At 43.4% G+C, this 26,626-nt stretch overlaps 1 protein-coding gene across 3 annotated transcripts; it reads left to right on the forward strand.

Annotated features, from left to right (window-relative positions):
- On the forward strand, positions 1 to 26,083 carry rorc (RAR-related orphan receptor C). Of its 3 annotated transcripts, XM_029245996.1 has the most exons (12): positions 29 to 74; positions 260 to 417; positions 21,431 to 21,516; positions 21,990 to 22,131; positions 22,337 to 22,717; positions 22,806 to 22,940; positions 23,159 to 23,280; positions 23,554 to 23,686; positions 23,796 to 23,903; positions 24,083 to 24,193; positions 24,714 to 24,823; positions 25,326 to 26,083. In XM_029245996.1, exons 2-12 carry the CDS (start codon positions 357 to 359, stop codon positions 25,491 to 25,493), a joined length of 1,557 nt encoding a protein of 518 aa, XP_029101829.1. In that variant the 5' UTR covers positions 29 to 74; positions 260 to 356; the 3' UTR covers positions 25,494 to 26,083. The 3 variants fall into 3 exon arrangements, with proteins under 3 accessions (XP_029101828.1, XP_029101829.1, XP_029101830.1); XM_029245995.1 differs by having other exon boundaries at positions 1 to 417; XM_029245997.1 differs by lacking the exons at positions 29 to 74; positions 260 to 417 and adding an exon at positions 9,068 to 9,521.
- The last annotated feature ends 543 nt before the right edge of the window (positions 26,084 to 26,626 follow it).

Genomic DNA, 26,626 nt, shown 5'->3' on the forward strand with positions numbered 1-26,626 from the left:
GAACCGCAGAGGACGGAGCGGCGGAGAGAGAGAGAGCGGCGCAGAATGAAGGAAAACGCTTTCACGCAGAAAAGGTGAAAATATCATTTTAAATCACCGAACGCTGAAAAAAAATGCCAACTTACACCTTGAAACGTTTGCGGCAACCCGGGTGGTAAAACTTGCGTAAATGAAATCGGCAGCTGTCACAGTGCTGAGTGACCAGTCCAGTCGTGCAGGTTGAAAATACTTAAAAGTTGTTATTTTTATTACTAAATAGGCCATCGTCAGAGTAAAAACAATGAGAGAACTAAAACACAAGTGCAGTGTTTATGCAACAAAAGTGAGTGTCAGGGAGCTGAAGTGTGTGTGAAGTAATGGAACATGAGGAGCCAGAGTCAGCGGACCTTCGTGAGAGCGACGCACCAGTCGGCAGAGGTGAGCATGATTTATTATTATTATTATTATTATTATTATTAGTAGTAGTAGTAGTAGTAGTAATACTAATACATTTACACATCATAAAAGGAGTAGAAAAAAATTTCTTTGAAAAATATTTTTTCGTATAATCATAATTATTGTGGTAAGAAAGTACTGTACTGTCTAGACACAGTATCATATAAGCATATGTGCAGGGATTAGTCGTTATATGTATTTTATGGAGGCTCTCTGTGTTATTTGCTGTTTTTTTTTAATCATCTAAACTATTCTCTGAATGAATTTTATGAAGTGAGAGTTTTTTAATCAGTCAGATCACAGGTACTGGATACTTGGCTGAAACTCCACCCATAAATTGACATTTGCAATCACTGCTGTGCCACTAATTTACACCCGAAAATGTCGGGGCTCCGCTCTCCTAACAGCACTGGACTCATTTCAGTTTGCTTGGCTGCCATTGACAGCTTTACACTCTTTACACTTTAAGTACTGACTCATGAAGAAAGTGGTCCGAGAAGGTCCTTCTAAATTATACGACTGAGTTTTTTTTAGTGTTCCACAAATTATGTGATCAGAGCCAAAATAATATTTCTTTCATTAAGGAGTTTTTCTTTTTTTGTTGTTTGCCTAAACAATAAGAATTGAAATGTGAAGCAATGTGTTAATTAAGCTTATTTCAAGGGTGGAAAATATGCCTGGCTGTAGGTTATTTGCGGTGCTGTCAGCAGTCCGGATTTTTCTATCTACTGTATGGTTTGTAATGTTGGTGGGTACAGTTTCCAGGCTTGATGAGTGCGATCACCTCAGCGAGGACCGCAGTGCGCTGTTCTGCTGCTCAAATCTTCTGTGCCCTCAAAGGCGTGGTGAAACTTTCCAACAACATCTTACTAACACTAACAGTTGCAGCACATTGAGATATTTGATGTCGGCCGCTGAATGAATCAGTCAGTTATTCGTGCCGGTTTCGAGCCGCACTGACTGTGGATGTAAAAAACAGAACCAGTCTTAAATGCCTGGAACTTTTCTAATAAATTTTGAACACATCTGACATCAGAACTCGCACACTAATCCTCAATGTGGCCCGTTATTCATATGACGTGTCATAGTATTTGCCTCCATAGGCTCGATGTTTCAAACTAAATGTAAGTATCGATTGTCTGTTTACTTTACTTTACCATGTCTTGGGCTTATCTCCCTCCTCTGTCCTCCTTACCCCCATCTGAACTCTCTTCCAGCTTATCTACCCATGCCGCTCTTCATCCTATCATATTTTTGGTCCTCTTGCACTCCTCGCCATGTTTTGGTGATGGTTAAATGCACCTGCTCCTGACCCCCTTCCAGTATGTGCCTCCCCATCCTTTTCGCTCTTCAGTACTATTGTGGACGTTAATGAAGCCCTTTGCCTTTTATTTGGACTTATACCTCTACGCTTCCATCGTGCTGGCTTTGCCTCGGAGCTTCTGCTGTTTCTCCCCGTCTTATGTCATACAGCAATATTTAAAATTGCGTGTATTTTATGCTTACACTACATACATCTTCAAAAGTCTGAGTACACTACGAAACTAGTGTTGTAATTGACTGTGTTTCTACAATAGTCTGTGTAGTGTCCTTGAAAATGAAAGAAATGGAAATTCTCTCTTTATCTTGTATCCCTTAAAATAGCTTGCTTTCATAACAGTTTCACAAGCACAAGGCATTTTGGTAGCACGTTTCAGCAGGTATATTTGAACTTTCCTCTTGTACAGTTTATTCCGTGTGTGTGTGTGTGTGTGTGTGTGTGTGTGTGATAGACTTAATTTTGATTGCGAGCTTGAGATTTTCGCTTAATGTGCCAAACTCCTTTATTTTCAGCAGCTCAGTGTCTAATTTTGTACTGCAGTCCTAATCTCTGTTGCCCTCAAGTCTAGTTGAATTACAAACATAAACAGCTACGTCTTAGAGCTTTTATTATTTTGTCGTATCGCAATGTAGGATGTGGATTATATTGTAGAAACCAAAACCGTACGAGTTGATAATATACCGTCCTTCGCTTGTGGTGCTCCTGTTGATTGACAGGAGGGATGTGGACAACTGAAAGAGGGAGGCAGAAAAGAACTGTGTAAATAATATACCAGTGAGAGCAGTTCCATGAGCCGGAATACCATATTCATGGAGAGTCTTTTTTATAGAACCAAGGAATCAGCAGTTATTAGTACCGCATATTTAAGTGTCGTCGCAATTAACTTTTGCCAGACCTTTCCACAGAAGAGGGTAACGTTGACCGTCTGAGGCTGGCCAGCGGGCGAGTGTGATGGGGCAGCGAGCGAGTGCGTGTGGCTGTTGCCATAGTGAACGGGTGACTCCTTTGACGAGTGGGATGGTGTTGGCAGTGCATAGTGGTCTGTCCAGTAAGCACAGACAGGATGTTTTGGCACGGTACAGTGAGGATGTCGGCTCGCCACATTCAGATTTGTTAATCCGACACAACAGGGGAGCGCGGCAGCACTCGGTGATTTGCTTACATCATCGCTTTCTGATCCGCACGCAGGCACAGACTGCATTGCATGGGCCTGCTAGTAAATAACTGTACTCACACTCCAAACCCCACAGTCTGTTCCTCCTCTATTATGACATTCCTTGCACGCTATTGTGATCGCGCTAACGACCCCTGTCGCTTCCGAATGCCTTTACTTTTTTCTACCCTCTTTAGATGAGTTGTCTTTTCTCTCGTTCAGCCTTTTACTCCATACCTTTCATTTAGTGTTTTCTTTGCACTTTTACAGTTGTGTAACTCCAGCATTCCAGCATATGCATGTACTGTCCATTTGGCTTCCTGAATATTCCTACCAGGAGTAACAGAGGATAAAATTTGGTATGTGCATATTGAGAAATGAGTGCTGGGGAACAATTTGCCATTAAGAAGAGGAGGAGTGTGTGTGCGTGTGTGTGCGCAGCGTGCAGGGCTTGCAGACAGGCTTCCTCTGTGGAGCACTTGTGTGGCAGCAGGGGTCCTGCAACTCTCGCCGTCTTGCTGTTATGTAAGGATCGCTCAGCACAGTTGGGGACAGATGCCACCTCCTGGGCCAGCTGTGACATCACTGTTAGTGTGTGTGCTTTCTGCTGCTGTGCGTGAAGTGTGTGCTGTGTTTGTTTCTCTGACAGTACACATGCCTTTTCCTACTGGTTTCGCTGAATGCATGTAGCATATCAATTAGGGCTCATATACGCCAACAAAATGCAGCGCAAATGCAGTTTAGGGGCGGATGACGTGCGCCTGTGTGCAGTGCTGCTTGGGAGTATGAGAGTGTTGTAGGGGCGCTCATCATGTTTGTGTGAAGTATAGAACTTATCTAAATCTTAACATCTAAAATGAGTAAATGATTATGATTTACACACCAGATTCTGCTTACTTGGGTTGTACCAATGCAGCTTGGGGTTCACTTATTTTTGCACTTGCACTACTCAGTTTTTCTACAACACATACGATATTGTCTAAAGCACCATAAAGAACCGGTTGTTACACACCTGTCACGTCAGATGTGAAAAACTGCTTCTTGTTAAATAACCATTTTGTGGTAAAACTGAGGCACACGAGAGGTTCGCGTACTTTCAAGCAGCACCGTATGTTTCATTCATGTGTGTTTATCTGCACTGCTGTGTCACTGGGGTCGCGTGTGTGTTTGCACATGGCTTTGAGTGGGTATGGAAAACTGATTTCTTACATCCTTCTGCAGAGAATCCGCATTTGTTGACGCATGACTCCCGTGCACTGAGGAGAATTTCTGTGCATGTGTCAGTATGTTTACATTTATTTATTTAGCAGACGTTTTTCTCCAAAGCGACTTACAATGGATACTGTGTAGCGTTACTAGCCCACACACCTTATTGACCAAGGTGACTTACGCTGCTAGATACACTACTTACGATGGGTTACTCACTCATCCATACATCAGTGGAACGCACTCTCTCTGTCCCTCACACTGTGGGGAACCTGAACAGTATGTCTTTGGACTGTGGGAGGAAACAGGAGCACCCAGAGGAAACCCACACAGACACAGGGAGAACATGCAGACAGTCTGAGTGGGGATCGAACCCACATCCTCTCGTACCACCCCGGCGCTGTGAGACAGCAGCGCTGCTCACTTTGCCACTTTGCCACCGTGCCACCGTATGCCACCCCTATGTCTTATGCAACCCTCCACTGTGCCAGTAAATCAATCACAAGGGAAACGGGACCGACAGACTGAATAAGGGTGAATCAGTTCTGTGAAGTGAGAGAGGCTGTGGTTTTTTTTTGCTTGAGCGTGGCAAATGCGACGTGCGGACGGCGGTGAGGAGCACAGATCTCAGGTGTCACGGTGAACGTCCCCAGTACACGCATACAGACAAATGACCGCCACCGCACATGGCGTGGACAGTGCTCAGAGACGTCTTCCGTGGCGTGGAAGGTAAAGCACTGAGAAAATCTATAGAGAGCAAGGGTGTCTATGGGAGGCCCATGTTTTCTGAAGCTGTGTCTGCGTTTTAACGAAACTTCATACTTGTGCTGCGGTACAGTATTCATAACATTGTGACTTCTTATTTTTAGTGAACCGAGGAAATTCATAGCAGTGCGCCTGGAAAGGGTCAAAGACGATTTTCCGCATGATTTTGTTCATTTCCACTTGCTTTCAGTTCGTATACAGATCACAAATCCACCAGTACGTTCCATTGTTTCTTCTTATGCTGTCACATTTTAGTCATATTAGTAGACTTCACTACAAGAACGCGTTGTTGATGTTAGCTGTGCTGAGCTGGGCGCTTAAAGCAAAGCGAGTGGAACCGAAGCCGCCGATGTAAGACAGCAGCTCTGGCTCTACGTTACAAGCTGCTCTGGTACATGAGTCCACGAGTGTGAGCCCTTTGTGAGAGTCTTTCGTGGTCTTGTTTCTTTGAATATCTTTTGAAAATGTGACTTTCTTGTAAAATAATGTATTTTTGTTGTAAATTGCGACGTGGTAGCCGTACAGATTTAGCCACTGGAATTTCCAGGATGTTGGTCATTGGCAAAGAAATCTTGGTTTCAAGGGTAACTTTGTTCTGAGAATGGTGTTTTCTAGCAAAGCAATGTAAGGACAATTCTTCCTTCATATGTGTTAAAAATAACATTTTGCAGGAACTGCATCCCTTTGTTGTTTGTAATTTCGTTTTAGTTACAGCTAAGGGTTCTGACAATGGACCTTTTACATAACTGCATTAAAAGTTCTGCTTTCTTTATGGTAACGTAGAGGAACGTTAAGTGGCAGCTGGGTCCTGTACAGTGCAAGTTTACATGTGCGTGAATGAAAGCAGAACATTGTTTTAAGGTATAATATTCGCTTTGTGAAATGGAACGAGCATACACTCAAAATGTGTGTGTGTGTGTGTGTGTGTGTGTGACATTAGGGTCCAACGTGTGTTCCTGTGCGTGTGCCTGTCCTTTCGCATGCGTGTTTCCACACGCGTCTGTGCAACAAAACTCTTCTGTGTTCCGCTAAATAAGCAAAAACTGACTTTACAAAAAACCCCACATGAACCTTCAAAGCACAAGACAAAGGGGGAGTGAGCAGCTCCTCAGTCTGTTGATGTTTATCTTCTCTCTCTTATATTGCTAGACACGCGAATCGCACTAAAAATAAATATCGGAAACGACACCTCCGCTCAAGCCCCTTTTCCAATTTAAGCATTCTCAGCCGTGCGGTCAGACAGGGGTCTCGTTGCGCCATCGACAGCCGCCCCGGTTCCACCCTTGTGCTGCGTGTGCGCTCCTGTGTCGCCGAAGCTCACCGCTCCCTTGTCCATGTCCACCCTGATCCCCTCTGCGGTGCATCTGCTGTTCGCCTTTCGCTCACCCGAGTAAATCTGTTATTCTCAATGGTTTGCGAGAGTGTTGCGGAGGAACGGAAAATACCGTGAAGTACGGTAAAAATCACGCAGTGAGGGTGGGTGCAGTCAGAAGCATTCCTATCTTCTGCTTTCGTTTGTGTCTCCCCATGTCTCTTTGTGCCGCTTGCAGAATGCTCTCTGAGCTCTGGGCAGCTCTTATATTTTGTGCGGAAGTCCATTTGTTTCCATTTGTCCCAAATTTATCAACGCGAGTTACGCACATCCAATTGTCCTGATGATCGCAGCCACTGAACTTGCAGCGGGAGCCTGTTCTTCAGCATTCGCCACGGCAGGACTCTTTGCTTTATTCTAACATTTTAATAGGCTCTCTGCAAACATTTCGTATCGCATTTATTTGACAAAAGAAGATCCAGGGCTTAGATTCATGTACTAATAAAGTTGCATTGTCAAAACAGAGATGAAGGAAAAATCATTTTGCTGGAAAATAATACTGTTTCACTAATGATTTTGATTATTCTCTTCTCTATGTATGTTATGTGTGTATTTTTCATGTATGGGGGACAGTCTGCGTTATATGCATACATCCAAATGTTAAACTAAGTTCATTATTTGTAAAAACACCTATAGTTATAATAAACTCGTAGCTATATTTTTAAAGCAGTCCTGTTTGATAAACTTGTTCTGTTAAAGTTGTATATTTTCAGTGATTCCTTTTCACTCACTGTCAGGTTTCAGTTGCCAGCTTTAATACGCACACGACGTCGTACAAAACTTGTGGTACCGTAGTAATCAGTCAGATTGCTTACTGGCGTTTCCTGTTTTATGATGATGAAATAAAAGTATTATTGCGACTGATGTTCTGCACGGTGTATCATTGGGGGGGGGGAAAAAGTGATAGAATGATTAAGAACGCTGAAGTGTGAGGAATTTAAACCGTTTCCGTCCGACACATTCAGTCTTTCACATTTACCACGGTTGTGTCACACGGCACATGCGCTGGGGCCTTTCTCGGTGCACGCTTAAAAGACTCAGACCGCCTTTGCACGCTTGCAACTTTTTGAAGAAGGTGAACGTCATTACAATTTCTATATTTCAAATGACGGCTTTAAGAAAACAGATGTGAGATTTCATGCCGTAGTCTAGGAACAGATATTTTCCTTGAGACTTTTGCACCCTGGAGTGTTCGCTCCCTCTCACAGAAGACTGGAGTGTGAGACGTACAGGGAGACAACACCTCCAATTCTTTAACTGTTCATCATGAGCAGCACATTTGTGTTTTTCTAGGACATAGATCAGAGGGCCTCTTCTGGAACGGGGGGGCTCACGGTGTCCTGAGACCAGTCCTTCAGTGCGATGTTTCAACAAGTCCTGTACTTCTGACCCTGCTCAAGTTTTGTCCATTTAGTCCTGCGTGATGTCCAGAAACAGTCACTGCTTGTAATTTGCGCTGTCATTTATCAAGTCAGAGACAGGTGCATAAACATTACAGCGTGTAAATATGTACACTTTTTCCGTTCGGGGGGGAAAAAAACGCTCAAAAAGATACCTCTGAGTAAGTAAAACCTCGTTTTGCTCATTGATTACAATATCCATGGTCGAGCTGATCTGCGGTCTTGCCGCTTCGTTTTTGCCATCAGTTTATTTCATGATAAAATTAACGTGGCGGTTTTAATTCACAGTTTCTAAAACAAAGGAGCAGCGTTTCATTTTCTCGAGGGCTAATCGCACAGAGACTCGTGTCTGTTACGTTTTTGTGCTTTTTCTCTAAATGTGTTCGTGTGGATGAGGAAAAGGTTTTACGTTTGTCTTTATGCGTGTTTCTGCCTCAACTGGTGTGGAACTTCTTATCTCACGTTGTTACAAAGTGGTTGCAGACAGGATGCATATTTGAGTGCATATTGACATATATTCACAAAGTATGCACCTGTGATCTATTACTGAGCTATGCCTAGATACGTGTATTGGAACCTCTCGCTGCTACTCTTATACGGAAAGCTTTCCCTCACCTGCTTCCTTGCATAAGTTTAGAACCACAAGTCTTGATAGAAGATAAAGGGGTAGCTTTTGGTGTATATATAACCTCTGTCGAAAAACAATATATACATATATGTATTTGCATGCATGTATGTACGTATGTATGTTTGTATGTATGTATGTATGTATGTATGTATGTTTTTTCCCCACTCTTCCTGAACTGATGAAAGAAGTCTGACAAAGATAACTACCACTAAAATTACACATTTGTTTTAATAACTTCAGCCAGGAAGGGGATCTATAGTTTGCTTTGTCATGCGGTACAGATGAGTGCAGAAAGCACTGTTTCAAATAGACTCAGTATGTCAGAAATGCATAGGGGAATATGTGATTTAACGATTTGTGGTTTTTCAGAAAAGAACTGTGAGTAATAATTATTCAAACGTACAGAAATTCATACGGATGAACAAATACGTAAGATAAAATAATGGCATCAAAACTCAACATCTGTAAATACCGCCAGCACAGTGAAGACAGGCTGCTGTTACAAAATTAGTACCTTTTCCACATCTCTATTTGAGACGCAAAGCGTAGCACACCTGTGACCGTTCTGTCTCGATATCACTGAGTTTTTGCTTCATAATTTAGTGTTTTCCGTCTGTTAGAGTGTAACCGAAAGGAATTTTTCATCTTCGAAAACTGTTCTTGCTTTGAAACACCCTCCGAGTTCTGACAGCTGTCACACGGTCCTTTCTTTGGACTCGCCGTTGGTTCCAAGGGCTGTCAGTCAGCGCTATGGGCAGGGCCTGTCTCCAGATGTCTCGTACGGCTTTGTGGGGTGGCAGAATGAAAGAGGTAGAGATAGGAGAGCGCCGTAGCGGTTTCGCTTGCTGCCGCGCTCTCAGGTGCTGAGGAAGAAAGAAAAACGATAAAAAGAAGGGAAGACGGGAAGGCAGGTGTTCGCTTGGTTAAGTGCGGTTGCTGTTAGACTCAGATAGTCAGGTGCCGAGGAGGAGAGGGGAAGAGGACGGGTGACGGGGGAGAGAGTCGGAAGTCGGAGCGTACCTGTGCAGGGGCTGAGGGAGATCGCTCTGAGACTTCGACGCAGATGCTGAGGCAGAAGTAAAGTCGAGGTACAGAGGCAGGGAGACACACGAGCGTCCGAACCTTTGCGTTAAGGCCAATTGGCGTTGCCACGGCTTCGTGCGTTCGCCGAGAAGGGTGCCGGGAGAGCGAGAGAGGCCGAGGGGGAAGCAAACGATTCGAAGATCGCGAAGAGATGAGAGGTAGGCATTTGTTTTTTAATCTGCGCGATCTCTCTCACCTACTCCGTTTCTCACACTCTTCCACGCGGGTGCTGGGATCAGACGTTACCAGGGCATGGAAAGTAACACCGTCAAAAATCAAAAGTTGGTGCTATCGATACGATTTCGCCCACGGGCCCCACAGAAGCATATGCAGGCGCACGCGCGCGCACACACACGCACACACACACACCGACATAAAGAAACACACACATCCACTCACAGACACTGACACGCTGAAATGAGAAAGGAAAAAAGACTCCCGTTTTTGCACCTGGAGCATTCGTGGGTGAGGGTACGTGTTTGCTCTTACACTGTCCACAGAGCAAATTCAACAGCAGAGTAGAAGCGGCGTTACAGTGAAAGTACTTGTCGGTGATGGGTTCCTGCGCTGTTGTCGGAACACCGGTAAAAGAGGACAGCTTAAAAGTCTTGCATTGCTCTTTACTGCAGTCTGAAAGAGATTTAGTGTTTTACTTGTCAAAACTTTCAACTGATTCGCTTCAATTTATACCGTGCGCCAGTCATAACTGTAATTCCTTGTGCCTGGAACACTTCTCTTATTACTCACTTACACTTGCAAATAGATTTAAATCAAATGTTTCATATCATGGATCCAGGATTCAAAAATGCCTTCTCAGTAATTATCAGAACGATATTACTTAAACAATCCGAAATATAAATTGGAACCTTTTATTAAAGTCTGTGAACCGTAAAGTACTTATTCCATTCTTGCCACTGTTACTGCTGACTCTCTAAGTATATAGACATGTTTTGCTATTTGACTAATATATATATAACAAACTCTGATACTTGACCAATTACAGTTCTAAGTCAATCTGTTATAAATAGAGACATTTAATATAACATAGCAACAAAGGTTATCGATTAAAAACACATCAAACTGATGTGATCTGTGAAGCATTACTATATTTAGATGCACTTCAGTAATTTAATCCGAATCCCATTTTATCTCTGTTAGGTGAGCCACACATTATTTAATACAGTTCATGAAACGCTTTAGCTGTTATTCTTTCCACATATTTTTATTTTTGTGTGTGTGTTTTTTTTTTCCCTTTCCCACATCTTTCTCATGTCTTGCATCTAATAACACTTTTGGCTCTGCTTTGTCCTTGTTCTTGAATCACAGACATCACCTCTCATGTTTAGCTTGGTTTCTGTATTAAAGATTGATTTTGGATGACAGTAATAATAGTAAAAGTTAATTTCTTTAAATTGAAATGACTTAAATATGAAACTTATTACATGTGTTAGTTTTCTGCAATGTATTTATACCTGTTAAAAATAGTGCTAGCAATTTGATATACAAATATATAGGTAAAGGGTATGGAAGATGATGTATTGGGATTTTAAGAGATATGGAGTTAAATATTTCTTAGAAGACTGTTGACAGTCTATGAAACAGAGTGGTGAGAGAAACTCAGATCTTTACGTTACGGATGTTGACTGACTTTGTGTGAAATGTGAATATAAGGAAATCTGCAGTCAGAATGTATGTAACCCTGCTTTATATACCACTCATTTGTCTGAAAAGTTATTTATTGCCCTTTCTCTATTTTAATTTTCTTTTTGTTCAGATATAAATTACATTGCCAATACTTTATTTCAGTCACAATCCTCGTAATATATGCAATGCAGTTGACATACTTAGAATAGTATGTGAGAACAAAATCATACACATGAGTACAACTATAAAAATATAAGGTATTTTTTTTCAATTATAAGGATCGCTTTAATCTTGCAGTAACATCTAAATGTGTTTTCCTCTTTAACAACTGAATTTTATTGCATAAACAGCTCTTTTAGGTAATTAAAACTTTTCGATTTATACTGTGCTACGTACATCCATTATTCACTGTTGTGGTCAGACTATTTTCAGATGACTTATGCTTAGTGTTTTTGCCAATTTCAAGACTTATATGAAAAAATAGGGGAAAAAAATCTTTTTTTGACCACTCACATTATACATTCTCAAAAGCACTGTGTGAAACTAAATAAAAAGAATGAAAACTTTTTGGTTAGAGTCATTAGCATAGTATTTTATGGGTTATGGCTGTCAATATCAGTATTACCAGCTGTGTTAATATAGACCCAGCATGAAATAGGAGAGGAATTTCAAAACCATTTTTGCCATTTTATTATCCATATCTCATAATATATGTCCTCAGTGCCCTGATAGTAATCATCATCAAAGAATACTTACTATTTTTACATAAGATAGATGTCATGAAGCATTTGTTTTAGATGTGGGAAATTCAGAATTATTGTTTCATGACTAATCTGTTAATCAGTCACGTAGCCCAGGTGAGTATCAGCTTTTGAACTCTCAGTGCAAACTGCCTTCGGCGAAGAACCTCACAGTGTTTCTGGGAACACTACATGATTACGCTGAATACATTTGTTTCTTACTGGTGCTGGAGCCAGGGGGTGACACGAGAACATGGCGTGTAAAGGAACAAGGACGGAATTGAGGTGCAAAAGAAGAGAAGCGTAAGGGGGCTTTAATGAGCACTGGAGCTGGTGACGGGGAGGCGGGGAGCAACCACAGTCTTCCCCTGCACCAGTTCGGCGTGCACACGGGCACCAGTGCAGGCGCTTGGCACTGCGCAGCTGCAGCTGCTGGCCACGTCTGGGCCGCGTCTTCGCTTCGCTGAGAGGCACGGCTCCGGAGCAGCTGGCTGCCGCCGCAGGCGAAGGATAGCGCTGTGCACGGTACGGGACGGCAGGCACAGCACACGAAGTCACGTGCGTCCTGTGCTGAAGATCCAGTAAGGCAGAGCTGCATGCTGGAGTGAAGCCGCTACTGTAAATTTACTGTAAATTCCATTGCGTCGGTGAACGCAGCTCTTCAGCTGCGTTATTCTGCGTATATTGTGGCAGCTTTACAGAACGCAGGAGGTGGCACAGTTCTGCGTCCTGTTCCATGTGTTTTGTCTTGGGGATTGTCAAAAAAGTCAGGGCTGAACTTCCAGCATGGCGTAGGCGCAGCATCAGAACCGAGAGAGCAAGCGATGCTGAAGCAGGTGACTGTGGATTGCTTCTCAGCAGTCACCGACCTGAAAGTACGTGAATGCGAATGGCACCAAAACTTTGTCTGCTACCAGAAGTGGAAGTTTGCACTCTTGCTGTGTGTGTGTGGATGTTTGCGCATGTTCAGACATCCCGGAATTTGCTTCTCTGACAAATGCTCATGTTCTTGCCATGGGCTTTGAGCATGTAGACTAGATTAGCTGTAGTCACAGTCTCAAACTGTGGAACCTGTGGAAGAAGGAGTGATGGATTGGTTTAACAGTCCTTGTATTGCCAACCAAAGAACAGTTTCAATGTTCTGTTATAAGCTTATAGACGTGCCATGTTTTAACATAACATCCCATCCGGGGTGTCCCCCTTTCTCAGCATTGGGCACAGTACTTCCAAGGTAGGCTCCGCTTCGTCTTGACCCTTCTCGGGACAAGCAGCTGTTGAAATGAGATGGATGGATGTACGTGAGAACATCAACGCTGACCACTTTATGTTGGGTGTAGGACTTAAATGGTGTCAAGAAAAAGATAATATGGTACAGTCCACTGTAAGTGTCGTCGGGCTGAGCCCACTGGTGGTAAATCACTGTGGTGGGAGACACAGTCATGTTGCCCTTGTAACACAACTATGGATATGACTAATGGTAGCATTGTGTATCTTCTTTGGGATATGTAATTTGGGGACTGGAAGAAGAAATTTTGTCTGTCTCAGAGAAACAAATGCAACAACGAAGCAGCAGCTGCTCAGGTTGTGTACTTCCATCTTCCGAACATTGCAGATAGCAGAGCGTTGTGATGTCTTACTGTTTATTGGAACGTCTGTGTTTAGTGTTGCTTACCAGCATCCTACTCATAACTGCGTTGTTTAAATACCTCAGTCTTCTCTCATGTTGGAAGTGTAGTGATGAGACTTTCTGATGTGTACATGTGGGAGAATGTTTCACTTAAACATAGTCATAATCACACGTTCACAGGGAAAACGGAGCAATGGAAGGCGCCCTTTGCTCTCGGAGTTTTTCTCATTTAACTGCATCTTTCGCCTTTTTTGCTTTCTTTCACCTTCACACCTCTGCAGTCACCCAGTCGTTTAGCAAATACTTTCTAGATGTTGATACTAGCTCTGCTGTGTCTGTGACTGTTTTTCTTCAAGAACTGGAATTGAAACTGGTATTGTCTGCTATTTCGTCTCTCCGATATTTTGCTCACAGACATCTCACACGTACTGAAATTTCAGTTCACCTGCTGATCATTATCAATAAGTTCATTATTCTAAAACATTTCTGAGGAAAAGAAATGAATTCAGTTGGCTTCTCTCAACTAATTCAGTGGTGTGTTCTTTTTATTTTAAATATCATCATAATTGTTTGATCAAAGTTAGTATTTGTGATCATTCATATTTAATCATTTTATTTGTTTATTTCCTTTTTTAAGCATTTTAATTACTGTACATTGATTCCTTCAGATGACATTCTCCGGAATTGTTTGGAGTAAACCATGAAACAGGGATACATGTAATACAGTAATACGTATGCAATTGTTCTTACAACAATTTTTTGTTGAAAATCACAGAGTGAAACAAATTTGGAAATGGTTTTTTTAAAGCAGATCATTTTAAAAAACAATGAATGTGAAAATTAAGAGGTTTTGCATGGTGCAAAAAACATGTCTTCATGAAAGTCTGTGTGTGGTTAGGATTAATTTACTTCGTCGTCAGTATGAATGCACCTCCAGATTTTACTGCATTTTGTAAAACTTACTTTGTGCATTTTTTTCCCCAAAAACAACGGTAGAAAACGAATAACAGAAATTTCTCCCTTCTGTCACCTGCACTTTTCCATTCGGCTCAAAAATGCTGGGTTGAAAGCGGCCCATGGTTGGTCGCTGCTGGACAGAGCACACACTGTTCACACAACCCAATTTACTGGATTGTAGCGAGAGATTATCCGATGGACTAAATCAGTGAAAGCGATGAAAATTCTGCAGTGATTTGTGTAACTCGGATGCGGATGCTTCTGTAACAATAGAACAGGGACAGGGATCTAGTGCCTAACGGTAAGACCCATGATGATAGGTTACCTCAAGAAAGCTGAGTTTAAACAACCAAGTGCTCAGTCCCCGAGTTACTCTGAGCTCAGCGTTTTTAGTGTGACTGGGTTATGATATAGGCAAGACGTCAAACTTTCTTTGTTTTTTCCCTTTACCGTTGGGCAATATATGTATTACATTTGTCACATATGCGTGCAGCTCTGTATTTCCGTCTGAGGAAGACTGAGGTTTCTCAGTACTTCTGAAGTGCTGATAGGGACGAGCGTAAAAACGCAAAATTAGACAAGCCGGCAACATATAGTTTTCCTGTCGATGTCACGACCTGTATGATTTTATGTTCTCGTCCCATTTTTGTTTACGTGAAATTACCCGAGGCTCGTAGTGTGTTATTTTCAAAAGAAAAACTATGCATCGCATTGCTTTCTGCATTTTAATTTTACACTTCTTTCTAGGCAACCTTTACCACATGCCCTCCATCGTCTCCTTTCTCCGTTATGGTTGGATTTGAGGGCTTTATTGGCATAAAAGGACCAAACAAGTAAAATGAAAGTGATATCAGCAGTCATCTCAACCACAATTCACAGTTACAAAAAACATATTTTGCACTGACAGCTTCAGATCCTGCAGCTTTCCAGTAGAAAGAGAAACCATTTTAACATTTACATAGTTATCTTGTTCCTTCTCACAACTTAACGTTCTGCAGTCTTTTTCTCTCCTCTTCTGACCATTCCAGTGTTCCTTCTTCCTCCTCCTCCTCACACCCCATCTTGGCCCATGAAGACTACAAGAGATTATCAGTTTGTGTCTAGGTCAGGCTTCTTTTGTGTCTTTTGTCAGGAGTGTGGTGGTATTATCACTCTCCTTCACTTATTTTAGTTTTGTTATTTCACCCTAAATATTGCTGATGTATGGGGGTGCGGTGGCACAGCGGGTTTGGCCGGGTCCCGCTCTCTGATGGGTCTGGGGTTCGAGTCCCACTTGGGGTGCCTTGCGATGGACTGGCGTCCCGTCCGGGGTGTGTCCCCTCCCCCTCCAGCCTTGCGCCCTGCGTTGCTAGGTTAGGCTCCAGTTCGCCAAGACCCAGCGGTTTCAGCCGGTGTGTGTGTGTGCATGTATTACTGATTATATAGTTAAATATTATATCTACAAGCAAAGACTGAATCAGTAGGAGTATAGCAGTTTTTAAGATAAATTTTTAAAGAGGCTGATATTTCTGTACACTTCCTATGTTTGTAACATATTTTGTCTATCAGCTTCATTTACTCTACTCTTCTCATGTTTATTTGTGTTCATAGAATAACGTAGAGGTATCTGTGTTGACATAAATAGCTACTGTGTTCTGCTTTCCTGCCTGTTCAGTTTGCATTTCTTCTGTTACTGTTACTGAGGAAGAGAGAAGTGACAGGAAAGGAATAGAGACACTGACACACAATATCGCCCTTATCTTATATCACTTACTGAATTAACCAGCAACTCATTGGTTGCTCTTTGTTGCCTATCAGGGGAAGGTTTCTCACAGCCCGTCTACTGGCTTGTGGTTTTCTTGAAAGATAGAATGGGAAAGTGATAAGGAATTAGGTGACCGAGATAACTGGGCTTCGTTTTTTGTAGGTTATCAGCATGTGGTCAGAAAGCATAGAGAAACGGTGCAACCAATAGAGAGGTAGAGGAAAATGTAGAGAGCATGTTTGTTCTGTATCAGCATGTGGTTTAGGTTAAAGGACAGAGAGAGCTATGGAGTGGGGAGTTCCAGTGAAGCTTGAGTCTCATTTAAAGGTTGCTAAATCCTCTTTGCTTTTCCCCCTCTGTCTCTTGGTCTCCTGCTCTTCCATCCGCACTTCTGACCTGAAACCACCTTCTGCAGTCCATCTTCTCCTGCAGGATTCGTCTTCTCGCTTCATTTCTGCAGGGTTCTGTTTATGGTGCACACCCTCACCCCATATGAGGTGGCGACTGCAAGATGGTAGTATAGAAACGCTGGCCGTCGGTCCGTCCTGCGGCACGGATGTCTGGCTGCGAAGGGGAATGAATTGAGCGTTTCTTGGTGGAAGCTGTTCACGTAATGTTAACGCTCGCTGTGGGAAAGTTTGCAACCCGGTAAAATCGAGAGGCAGCCCTGCGAAGGCTTTGAGTCTAAATGGAGACTTTCCAATGGTTGCAGTCTGCAAGCTGGGTTTGGAGGCCCTCCTCTGGATTAACTCGTCATGTACTTGACAAAGCCAAACTTCTCTTGGGCTGTGAAACTGTGTCAGTCACCGATGATAGGTCTGCTTATGTGTTTTTAATAAAAGTGTGCGGCTGATTCACAAGCGTTCCGTGTGATGTTAGTGTGATAATGTGCGTGAATATATGGGGGCAGCATCACCATGACGTTGGGGTGTTAACCTAGAAAGAGCTCAGCTGTGGGACAGACATGGCCACCTACCCCTCAGTGCGGTCTGTCGTCAGCAGCCCCCATCAGCCCATCTAGCCAAACACCCGCTTCAGTGCTAAGTCTACATCACTCTGGCTCCACTGGTGGTCCACTGCCACACAAGGCACTGGAGCGTGTACCCTCTGATCCTGTGTTCATCCTGCATGATTGAGAGCCAGTCTGTAGACCCATTTGAGGGACCCACTTGCCCATACCCTCCCTGTTGTTGTGTGGACTGGATTTTTGGCTCGGCCTGCACGCTAAAGGCTGTGTTTACCACGCATGAAAGTCCATACACCTTTTCATAGCATCCGGTGTGGTGCTTCCGCCAGACTCATTGCAACAGCAGAAGCCTTTTTTCCATTTAATCCCGTTCTCATCCCACGAAAGGATGATGGGGTATCATTGAGACAAACAAATAAAAACCGACTGCAGGGAAACAGTGAACACAAAACTATCGTGTTCGAGTGAGAGGATGTTCGGGGGATATGTACAGGAAACCTGTCTGTGACTTAACCAAGCAGGTTTTTCAACCACAGCAGAAGAGACTCATAAAACCCATTCATTTGTGTGAGTATCCACTGAATGCTATGCATTTTGGAGGGAAGGGCAGAATCCTGCAGGCTCTGTGGTGTATTTCATCTGAGTACATTTGCTTTCCTGTTCTCTGTAAAGCTGCCTAAAATCTTACCATTTACGCTGGAATGATTCAGAGAGCAGGGCCCATCCTGAAATGAACACGTACCCATCAGCTAAGCCCTCGCGTTAAAGCGCTGCGCTACCTGCTGCTGCCGGCTGCCAGCTGTGCTCTCCTGGAGAGCTACAGCACGCAGAATACGGCGTGAAGGAGAGAGGGAGAAAGAGAATGTCAGTGGTCTCCGCTTTTAGCACTTGTAGTTCTGATTCTCACCCGCAAACAACAGGAAACCAACCTGACCCACAACCTTTCGCTCTTTGCAATGCAAACGCTCTCTTGCTTCAACATCCGATGGCTCGCCTATAAATTTGTACGCACGAGGGGGGACGAGGGACACACGGCGGCTGGGGACCATCACGTCACATCCGTCTCGCACACGCAAACAAGGATATGGGTGTGTATAAATAAAGACTGAAAACACACGTATGGACTCATTCTTTTTCATTTACGCACTTTTGGAATGAAGCCGTCACTTCTGCGTAACGACGGCTCTGCTAAACCCTTAAGAAATTAAACATATGATAGCATCTCTGCTGGAACGTTTTCCTCAAGAGGTTAGCGCGACATGTATTCTCACACACACTCATCCATGGAGACGACGTGGCGTCGTGACCCCTCACCTCCCTCTTTGTTCCAACACCGACATGCTGACAAAAGGGGCCCGTTGCATGGTTCACTCCCCCACAGTTTGACTCACTTCTTCGCACCAATTTGCGTTCGTGGGAATGGATCTTGTCCGGCGTGAACGTAAATGTAAAGCGTGCGTCTCTCCTCGGCCCAGGGCTGCGCACCGTGCTCCTGAGGAGACCGCGCCTCGCGCAGCTCGCATGTATTCTCAAGCGCTTTTCAGCAACTCCTTCTAGGCACCAAAAAAACGAGGGCATCCCAAGTGACACGGTGACACACAAAGAATATCACACGCAGACCAGCAAAACTGTACCCACTGGCATGGTCACACCTCTAGAACGCGTATTTATGGCACAGTGCAAATGACAGCCAGGTTTTAGTAAAAAAAAAAAAAAAAAAGAAAAAAAAAAAGGGCGCTGGAGTTTCTAGAAGATTCTGTGACAAGTTAAGAAAGGTGGCTGCGAGTGTTGCCAGGAAGGAAATGGCCTCGTGTTCTAAGTAATAATGAAATAGTTTACATATAATAATAATAATGACAGTTAAAAAAAATGTGTTTCTCTTGTAACATTTTTCTCAGGTGGATGTGTACGCATTTTATGTGTATCCTCAAATACGTGAAATGATGGCACAGTTCTGTCAGTTTAGGCAAATGTAGACGCTGGGTGTCAGTGGCCACTTAGTATAGTTTATAGTGGGACCACTGTCCTTGGGTAAAGGGTTCAACCGGAGCTTGGGAAGAGCACCTGGTAGCCCGAGAGACCGCTCCCCCAATCCACACTTTCACAGGTGGTGAGGGTAACCGCTTCAGATATATTTTCTACATTTTTATAAATATGTACACAATGTAAAATTGCTTTATTTATATAGCTGAAAGATAAAGCCTTTATTTATAACACGCCAGTGAGCGCGTTGTCCATAATTTTTGCTTCAATTCCCAGAGCGGAGATGACATTTAATAGATTTAATAATACTGAGCTTCTGTAGCTGCTGTGCATATGTGTGTATGTGTGTGTGTATGATTGATGCGTGTTTGCATTTCAGTCTGGTTGTGTTTTACTTTGTTCTTCTTTTAATACAGGTATTAGTTCAACAATATGGAGAGCGATGTAGCGGGGGGGGGGCGTTGGGGATTCCTGGCAGTTGAAGGAGACATGAAAGGCGGTATTACTGGCAGTATTGCCCTTTATGAGTGAGAAAGAGAGAAGGACAGAGAAAGAGTCTGAAGCAGCTTGAAAAGCGGACAGTCAGAATGAAAGATAAGCCAGTAAACCACTTAAAAAGGCCCTGAGGTTGACACCTTCACGTCCTCCCCCTCTCCCCATTTTCAAATATTCCCCTTTCCTTCCTTTTGCTCTTTGTATTTTTCACCGTTTTTTATTCTTGGCAAATTTTTGCGTTCTTTGCTATCTGAGAAAAAGTGGCTCCTTTTATGTTTTTCATACGTTCTTTGTGACATGCTTTTTTTTTGTTTTTTTTTCTTTCTTAAGAAAAGGCAAAATGTTGTAAAATGCATCAAAATATATCAAAGATTTGAATTAATAGTCTTGATCTTGCAATTGCTTTTCGGTGTCAAAAAGTGTCCGTAATGATGTTTTAACTTACAAACGTTGTTGCGGATACTTTTTCACTTACCCTCCCAGTAGTTAGGAAAGGATAGTCAACTCAGAGAATGAACAGTCCCATAGGAAAAAAAAAAAAATGGAAGTCAAAATAAATGAACTAACTACCTTGTAAATTTAAATATTTCAGTTGCTTTATGTTGTCGTGGGGATGCTATTGCCAGGGATTCTAGACTAAAGAATTTGTGCCTTGTGTATTCTAAAAGCTCCAGTCTCTCGGAACATTTGAAAATTAATTGTACCGTAATTATTCATCATTTTTGTTGTAAAAGGTATAGGGATTCTGTTTTTTATTAATGCACCCTTTACTGTGTCACACGATATAATAATTTTGATTTTAATTTTGTTAGAAATTGTTTTATTCCTAATTTCACTATAGTTACTTCCAAATGTTGCTGAGCTTGTCTTTCCACTTTCATCACGACACGACTGCTTGAGCGTTTAGTAGCGAATAAAGCAAATATGCTTCGTTTGTGCTCGACGATATTCATCTGTCCAGCTGCATGTAACCTTTTAAAGTTAGTTTTTCGTAACGATTACAGGAAACGTTGACACCAAGATAAAACTGTATGAATATGTTGTATGAAGCAAGAGATCGGGGTTAGTTAGTGATGGCCTAGCCAAATGTGACCGCACAGCCACAATTGCCGACCTTGCTTCCAAGAAGTCTGCTGCTGAGGTTTACTGGAATAAATCCAGAACACACATGCACACAACGCTCACAATATACGTTCAACATGTCCCTCTTGGACAGCCGCTTTCTGTCTTTAATGTATTTTCCTCTGAAATTAATTTCTTCCTCTTTCCTATCTCTTCTCTTTTTTCTTAGATTTTGCATCTCACCTCCTTCTCCTCCTTGGATACTTTATTCCCCATCTAATCCTCTTTTTGCCCTCATTGCCTCGGATAAAACTACATGTTGCTCCATATGCTCCATGTCTTTCCCTGTCTTGTGCAAGTATGGAGGGTTACTTACTAGCGTCCCATTACAAAATCAGTTTTTTACTGTGCATTTATCCATTTTGAATGGTCAATATTTACCAATATTTACTGCTGCATTCACTGTTAATGACATAGTTAATACCCACATAACTCAACACATCCCATATAGCTGTACCATAACAAATTGCTTTAAGGCTATTGAAATATTTTAGGAAAGTACAATGTGTTACGTAATAAATTATTAGAGTTTTATGATGTGAGTTTGTTATTAACTTAAAGGCAATGTGCTAAGGACAAATTACAATCTAATTAATAGACTACATTTTCCTCTTGCATGTTCTACTGAATGTTCTGGAATGGCCAGCGGAAGGTGCTCAGTACTGCCCTCTGTTGGAGAGTTTGGTGAACAGCCACCTCCCTCCACTTTGCTCATGATCCCTCTCTCTGTGTGTGTGTGTGTGTGTGTGTGTGTGTGTGTGTGTGTGTGTGTGTGTGTGCGCGCACAGCTCAAATCGAGGTGATTCCCTGCAAGATCTGTGGTGACAAGTCCTCAGGAGTGCATTATGGAGTCATCACTTGTGAAGGCTGCAAGGTGAGAAGAGACCAGTGCTCTATTCACATACAAACGCACATTCGTATTCACTGGGGCGCCCCAACCCTTGCGAAACCCAGTCGCAGACGAACGACTGAAACTCGCCTCAACTTTTTCTTAATATCAGACTAACTTTTAAAAAAGTCTTCTTGAGCATTTACTATACTTTTGTAGACCTTTAAGCAGCTACTACTGCTGTGATTTACACTGGTTCATATAGTAGATTGTAGACCTACTAGTAGATCTACTATAGTAGATTGATGTAATAATGCACTCATTGTATATTTCTCTGAGAAACTGTACGCCGCTTGGGAGAAAGTGTCTGCTAAATGAATAAATGTAAAAGTGTTCCTTAGAAGGGTCTGCATGAAGTTCGGGGAACGTGCACACGCATAGACACACACACACACGCACACACACACACACACACGCACGCGCAGAACCGGTTCCGTCACTCCTTGTGTTTCTCTCAGGGCTTTTTCCGGCGCAGCCAGCAGTCCAGCGTGTCGTATTCCTGTTCCCGTCAGAGCAACTGCCACATCGACCGCTCCAGCCGCAACCGCTGCCAGAGCTGCCGCCTGCAGAAGTGTGTGGCTCAGGGGATGAGCAGAGACGGTGAGGCCTCGGGGAGGGGGGGGGGGGGAGGATGCGGAGTGGGGTTGAGGGGGCGGCGGAAGATGCAGAGGCAGGGGATGTGGTACGGGGCGTAAACATCGAGAAGGAAAAAGACAACAAACGAAGGGAAGAGTTCTGAAGAGAAGGCAAGCTGAGCCGCACAAGCAGGGACTTAATCTGGCCGCACGCTGTTTCGTGTCCGCAGCCGTCAAGTTCGGCCGCATGTCCAAGCGACAGAGGGACTCCTTGTTCGCCGAGGTGGAGAGACACCGGCAGCAGCAACAGCAGCAGCAACAGCAGCAGCAGCAGCGGCTCCAGGGAAGCCCAGGGGAAGCACAGCCCACCCTGTCTTTCCACAGCAAAGAGTCACGCAACCGCTCGCCCCATCTGGTCCAGCCTCTGGCACCCTCGTACCCCTTCCACGTGGAGCCCAAGCTGCCCGCCTGCTCCCCTGATGCGCACGCCTACCTGGACTGCTCCCAAGGCAGGCCCCAGACCACAACTTTGGTCTACAGAGGGTCCTGTGAGTCAGCAGTGTCCGTTTCACAGGGCCGAGGGGACAACAGCGGCCAGTCTGAGGGCAGAGGTGAGCAGGGAGTCTGTCGGTAAAGACAGCCATCGCAGGGCAGTACTCCGCTTTTGCTGCACTCACTCGCTCTGCCTTTCTGTGCCAGGAGACAGGTATCAGAGATTTGATTCCCGGCAGCCTTCCCCCGAGCAGCTTGGCCTAGGGATGCCCAGAGGGGACATGAGAATGAGCTATGAGCCGGAGGACTCCTTCTGCTACCCGACGTCGATGATGCATATCGGTGAGACGGTACCCCCTGCTGGCCTCATACAACAGATTGTGACAACAGCTTTACTCTTAGCTCCCTGAAACAAGTCTGTCCTTGGGGTGGTGTTTCTTGAGTAGTGCTAAAGGGGGTCATCACAGATGAGGGCTGTCGCCTTTTCTCGTTTCTGCTGCGCCCCACCAAGTAACTGGCTGAGTTGTTACTGACGTTTATTGCCGCTTGCTGTCCAATAGAAGAGGTCTGTGCCAGCATTGTACGCTCTCACAGAGAGACCAGCCAGTACCGGGTGGAGGAACTGCAGGCTCTCAGGTGGAAGCTCTTCAGCAGAGAGGAGATCCATGCCTACCAGAGCAAGGTACCCACCGCCAGGGCCACCAAGCCATAGGTCACCTCAGAGCCAGTCACAGCCACACAGGAAAGGATGGATGGATGGATGGATGGATGGATGGATGGATGGATGGATGGATAACCAGCAGTAATACTAAACTTTCATCAGCTGATGACGTACATAGAGCAGTACTTTCAGCAGGCCATGAGACACACTGGTCTGTGTGTCCTAACATGCAGTCAGGTGGAAATTCTGTGATCTCGAGCAGCGCTCTCACTGCGGCACTCTGTGCCCCTGCAGTCCATGGATGAGATGTGGCAGCACTGTGCCCTCCGGCTGACTGATGCCGTCCAGTATGTGGTGGAGTTTGCCAAGCGCATCCCGGGCTTCCGACAGCTGTGTCAGAACGACCAGATTGTTCTCCTCAAGAATGGTGAGACGGAAGAAGTTGTCGCTGTGGCTGTGGCTGTCAGGGAAAGGCAGGCAAATAGACAACATGTCCTTATGATTTCTTTCTCTGGCTGTGCGTCTTGCTCTTGCAGGCTCCATGGAGGTGGTGCTAGTGAGGATGACCAGAGCGTTCAACACAGAGAACAGCACAGTCTTCTTTGATGGCAAATTTGCTGGTACTGAGCTTTTCAAGGCCCTGGGTAAGATCGCAGAGACTCCATCACGGATGTACTCAACGAGGCTCTTACACACCTGCCGATGATGATCATGAAACACGTAGATTACTTTAAATGACGGCATAGCAGGGCCTCATTTAACTGTGATAATGAGGAGCTTTCTCACTGCTTGACTAACCCTTTCTCCAAAATTAATCCCACAGCCTGCAGTGATCTGATCGCAGCTGTGTTCGACTTCGCTCATAGCCTCTGTGCTCTGCGGCTGACTGAGCAACAGGTGGCGCTCTTCAGTGCCCTGGTGCTTATTAACTCCGGTAAGAAAACAAAACCAGAAACAGAATCAAAATGAGGTCTTATTTGCCAAGTGCGCTGACGCACACAAGGAATTTGCTTTGGCGCTCGGTGCATTCAGTATTACAGGCAATAGACAAGACAGAAACACAGAATAAATAAATAGCATATTTATAGAGGAAAAAAGAATAAATACAAAAAAGTACATTATAAAATTGATGGGATATATTGTACTGATAGGAGACCTATAGGGGAGTGTAACTGTTTATGAGGGTGATCTAATTCATGAAATAATATCGTCACGTTTCAAACTAATACAGTCAGTTTTACGCAGACGTCCTCTACAGTTGCTCACGTACTTCATTCTTAAAATTCTTGGTAATTCTTGGTTATGTCAGTGTATGGTAAGTCCCTGGATGCATGATGCCCAGGGAAACTGAGCAGCTGCTTATTCGTGTGAAACGGGAAGGCAGTTTCACGTTGATTGGAATTTTAATCTACGTGCAGTAGTCATCTTCGCCACGTCATCTTTGTGTGTGCTAGACCGCCCGTGCCTGGAGGAGCGAGGGAGGGTGGAGAGAGTGAAGAAAGAGGTTGAGCTGGCCCTGAGCCACACCCTTCACAGAGACAACCAGGAGGGCCTCATGAACAAGGTAATACCTGAGTGGGAAGGAATGAAGTAGCAAAATGTACTGGACAAAGATGATCAAGAAAGAAAATCAGAGTACATAAACATAACAAACAGATGAGTGTGAGTCAGGGTAATGAGTCTATAGCTGGAAAAAGTATTATTTTCAGAATGTGACTGAATTTGCTAAGCAGGATTGTTAGCTGCTTTAGAGGTATAAAGTACAACACTACTGGATCACTGCTCAGCAGAGGGGAGGTCCATGCCTACCATGCCTCTTTTTTTTATTAAGGGCTCAATTTAGACTGATAGAATTTGTTGTACACTACCATTTTTAAATGTATGGCCAAGTAGTTTATAGACTAAGACAAACTTAATGCACAAAGCAAAAGGTTAAAGACTGTTAAACATTTTTCCAAGTCATCCTGGTGCTGGAACACAGTAAAAATCTGCAGACACTGCAGTCCCTGCAGGGCACGATTTCTCATCCCAGTCCTAATGCCTTCTTCCTGTTTTTGTGATTTCAGCTCTACCAGAAGGTAGCGATATTGAAATCTCTGTGCAGCCTGCACATCGAGAAACTACGCTGGTTCCGGCAGCTGTACCCCCTCACTGTGCACTCCCTCTTCCCCCCGCTGTACAAGGAGCTCTTTGCCTCTGACACAGACCTTCCCCTGTTGGGCATCCACCATTGAATGGCACCAGGGACCCCCAGATAACTCAGTTCCAACTTGATAGATGGCACAATGTGACAACATTCACAGTGGCTTAAAACATATAGTATTCACGCTGTTGGTGAATATACATACATGGACGTATGGAGTTTTACATGTTGACACACTCACATACCCAATGGCACAAATGGGTTCCAGTCTATCTCTATAAATGTCTACCTGCTGTAGAAACCTATTTTTGTATTTTGGAAAATAATTTCATTAGCAATACTTGGAAGAATGAAACATATTTGAAATTATTTTTATGCAAAAATATTTCATACCGTTAAAAGTAATAAGGAAAATGTTTCAAGCATATGGATGCTTTTTATTGTTGGATTTTTTTAAAAAAAAAAAAAAAGCATTTAATAAGTGTAGCTCTAACCATGGTAAAAACGTCAGTATGTATTTGTTTGTGAAAATATACATGACGAGTTTGAGTTTTTAAATGTGTTGGAGTCCATTTTGTAGCTAGTAAGTGGGCAAAACATTTTTGAGCTTACATTAGCATTTTATTGATTATATATGTATCAGGGACAAAGTGTGCTGTTTTTAAATTTGCATAACTAGTCAATACTAGATGCAACATTTATAATCATCCTTTTTTATAAGCTGAAAAAGTTGTGTATGGTCAGATAGATATGCTTTACTAGGTATTTATCAATTATGTTTTGATCCTGTGCCCCAGGAAAAACCTCATTGTTCACCATTTCTGTCAGGTTTTTCCTCCTCAATTTATACACTTGCTGCAGTGTTTTAAAAATGTGAGTGTATATGAATATACCTTGCAGGACCAGAGCTGTGCTTTTGTGCAATAGCAGCTATTGGGCAGTAATTATATATTTAAAAATAGTTGTAATTCGTGCAAACTACATACATTTTACAAGGCATTGAACTGTCTCTTAAAGATCAATGTCAAGGTTTTAATTATCTGTTAATTCTGTGAAACTTTTTATTTTTATCACTTGGATGCCCTAATGACTGCATTTAATTGCCTATAAAATACTGGTAATGAAATACTGGTAATAAACTCTCAAAATGTTTGGAGTCGTATTTGCTTGGTTCACTGGCTGGACATATTTACCACACCCCCTCTGACAAGGTCAGATTGCCTC

Source organism: Scleropages formosus, chromosome 18 (genome assembly GCF_900964775.1).
Source record: "Scleropages formosus chromosome 18, fSclFor1.1, whole genome shotgun sequence".
Taxonomy (NCBI): domain Eukaryota; kingdom Metazoa; phylum Chordata; class Actinopteri; order Osteoglossiformes; family Osteoglossidae; genus Scleropages; species Scleropages formosus.

Coding starts and splice junctions, on each gene's coding strand:
- rorc (XM_029245995.1), top strand. CDS start 357: ATGGAACATGAGGAGCCAGAGTCAGCGGACCTTCGTGAGAGCGACGCA. Junction 22,941..23,158: donor GACGTCGATGATGCATATCG/GTGAGACGGTAC, acceptor GCTGTCCAATAG/AAGAGGTCTGTGCCAGCATT. Junction 23,687..23,795: donor GATTGTTCTCCTCAAGAATG/GTGAGACGGAAG, acceptor TTGCTCTTGCAG/GCTCCATGGAGGTGGTGCTA.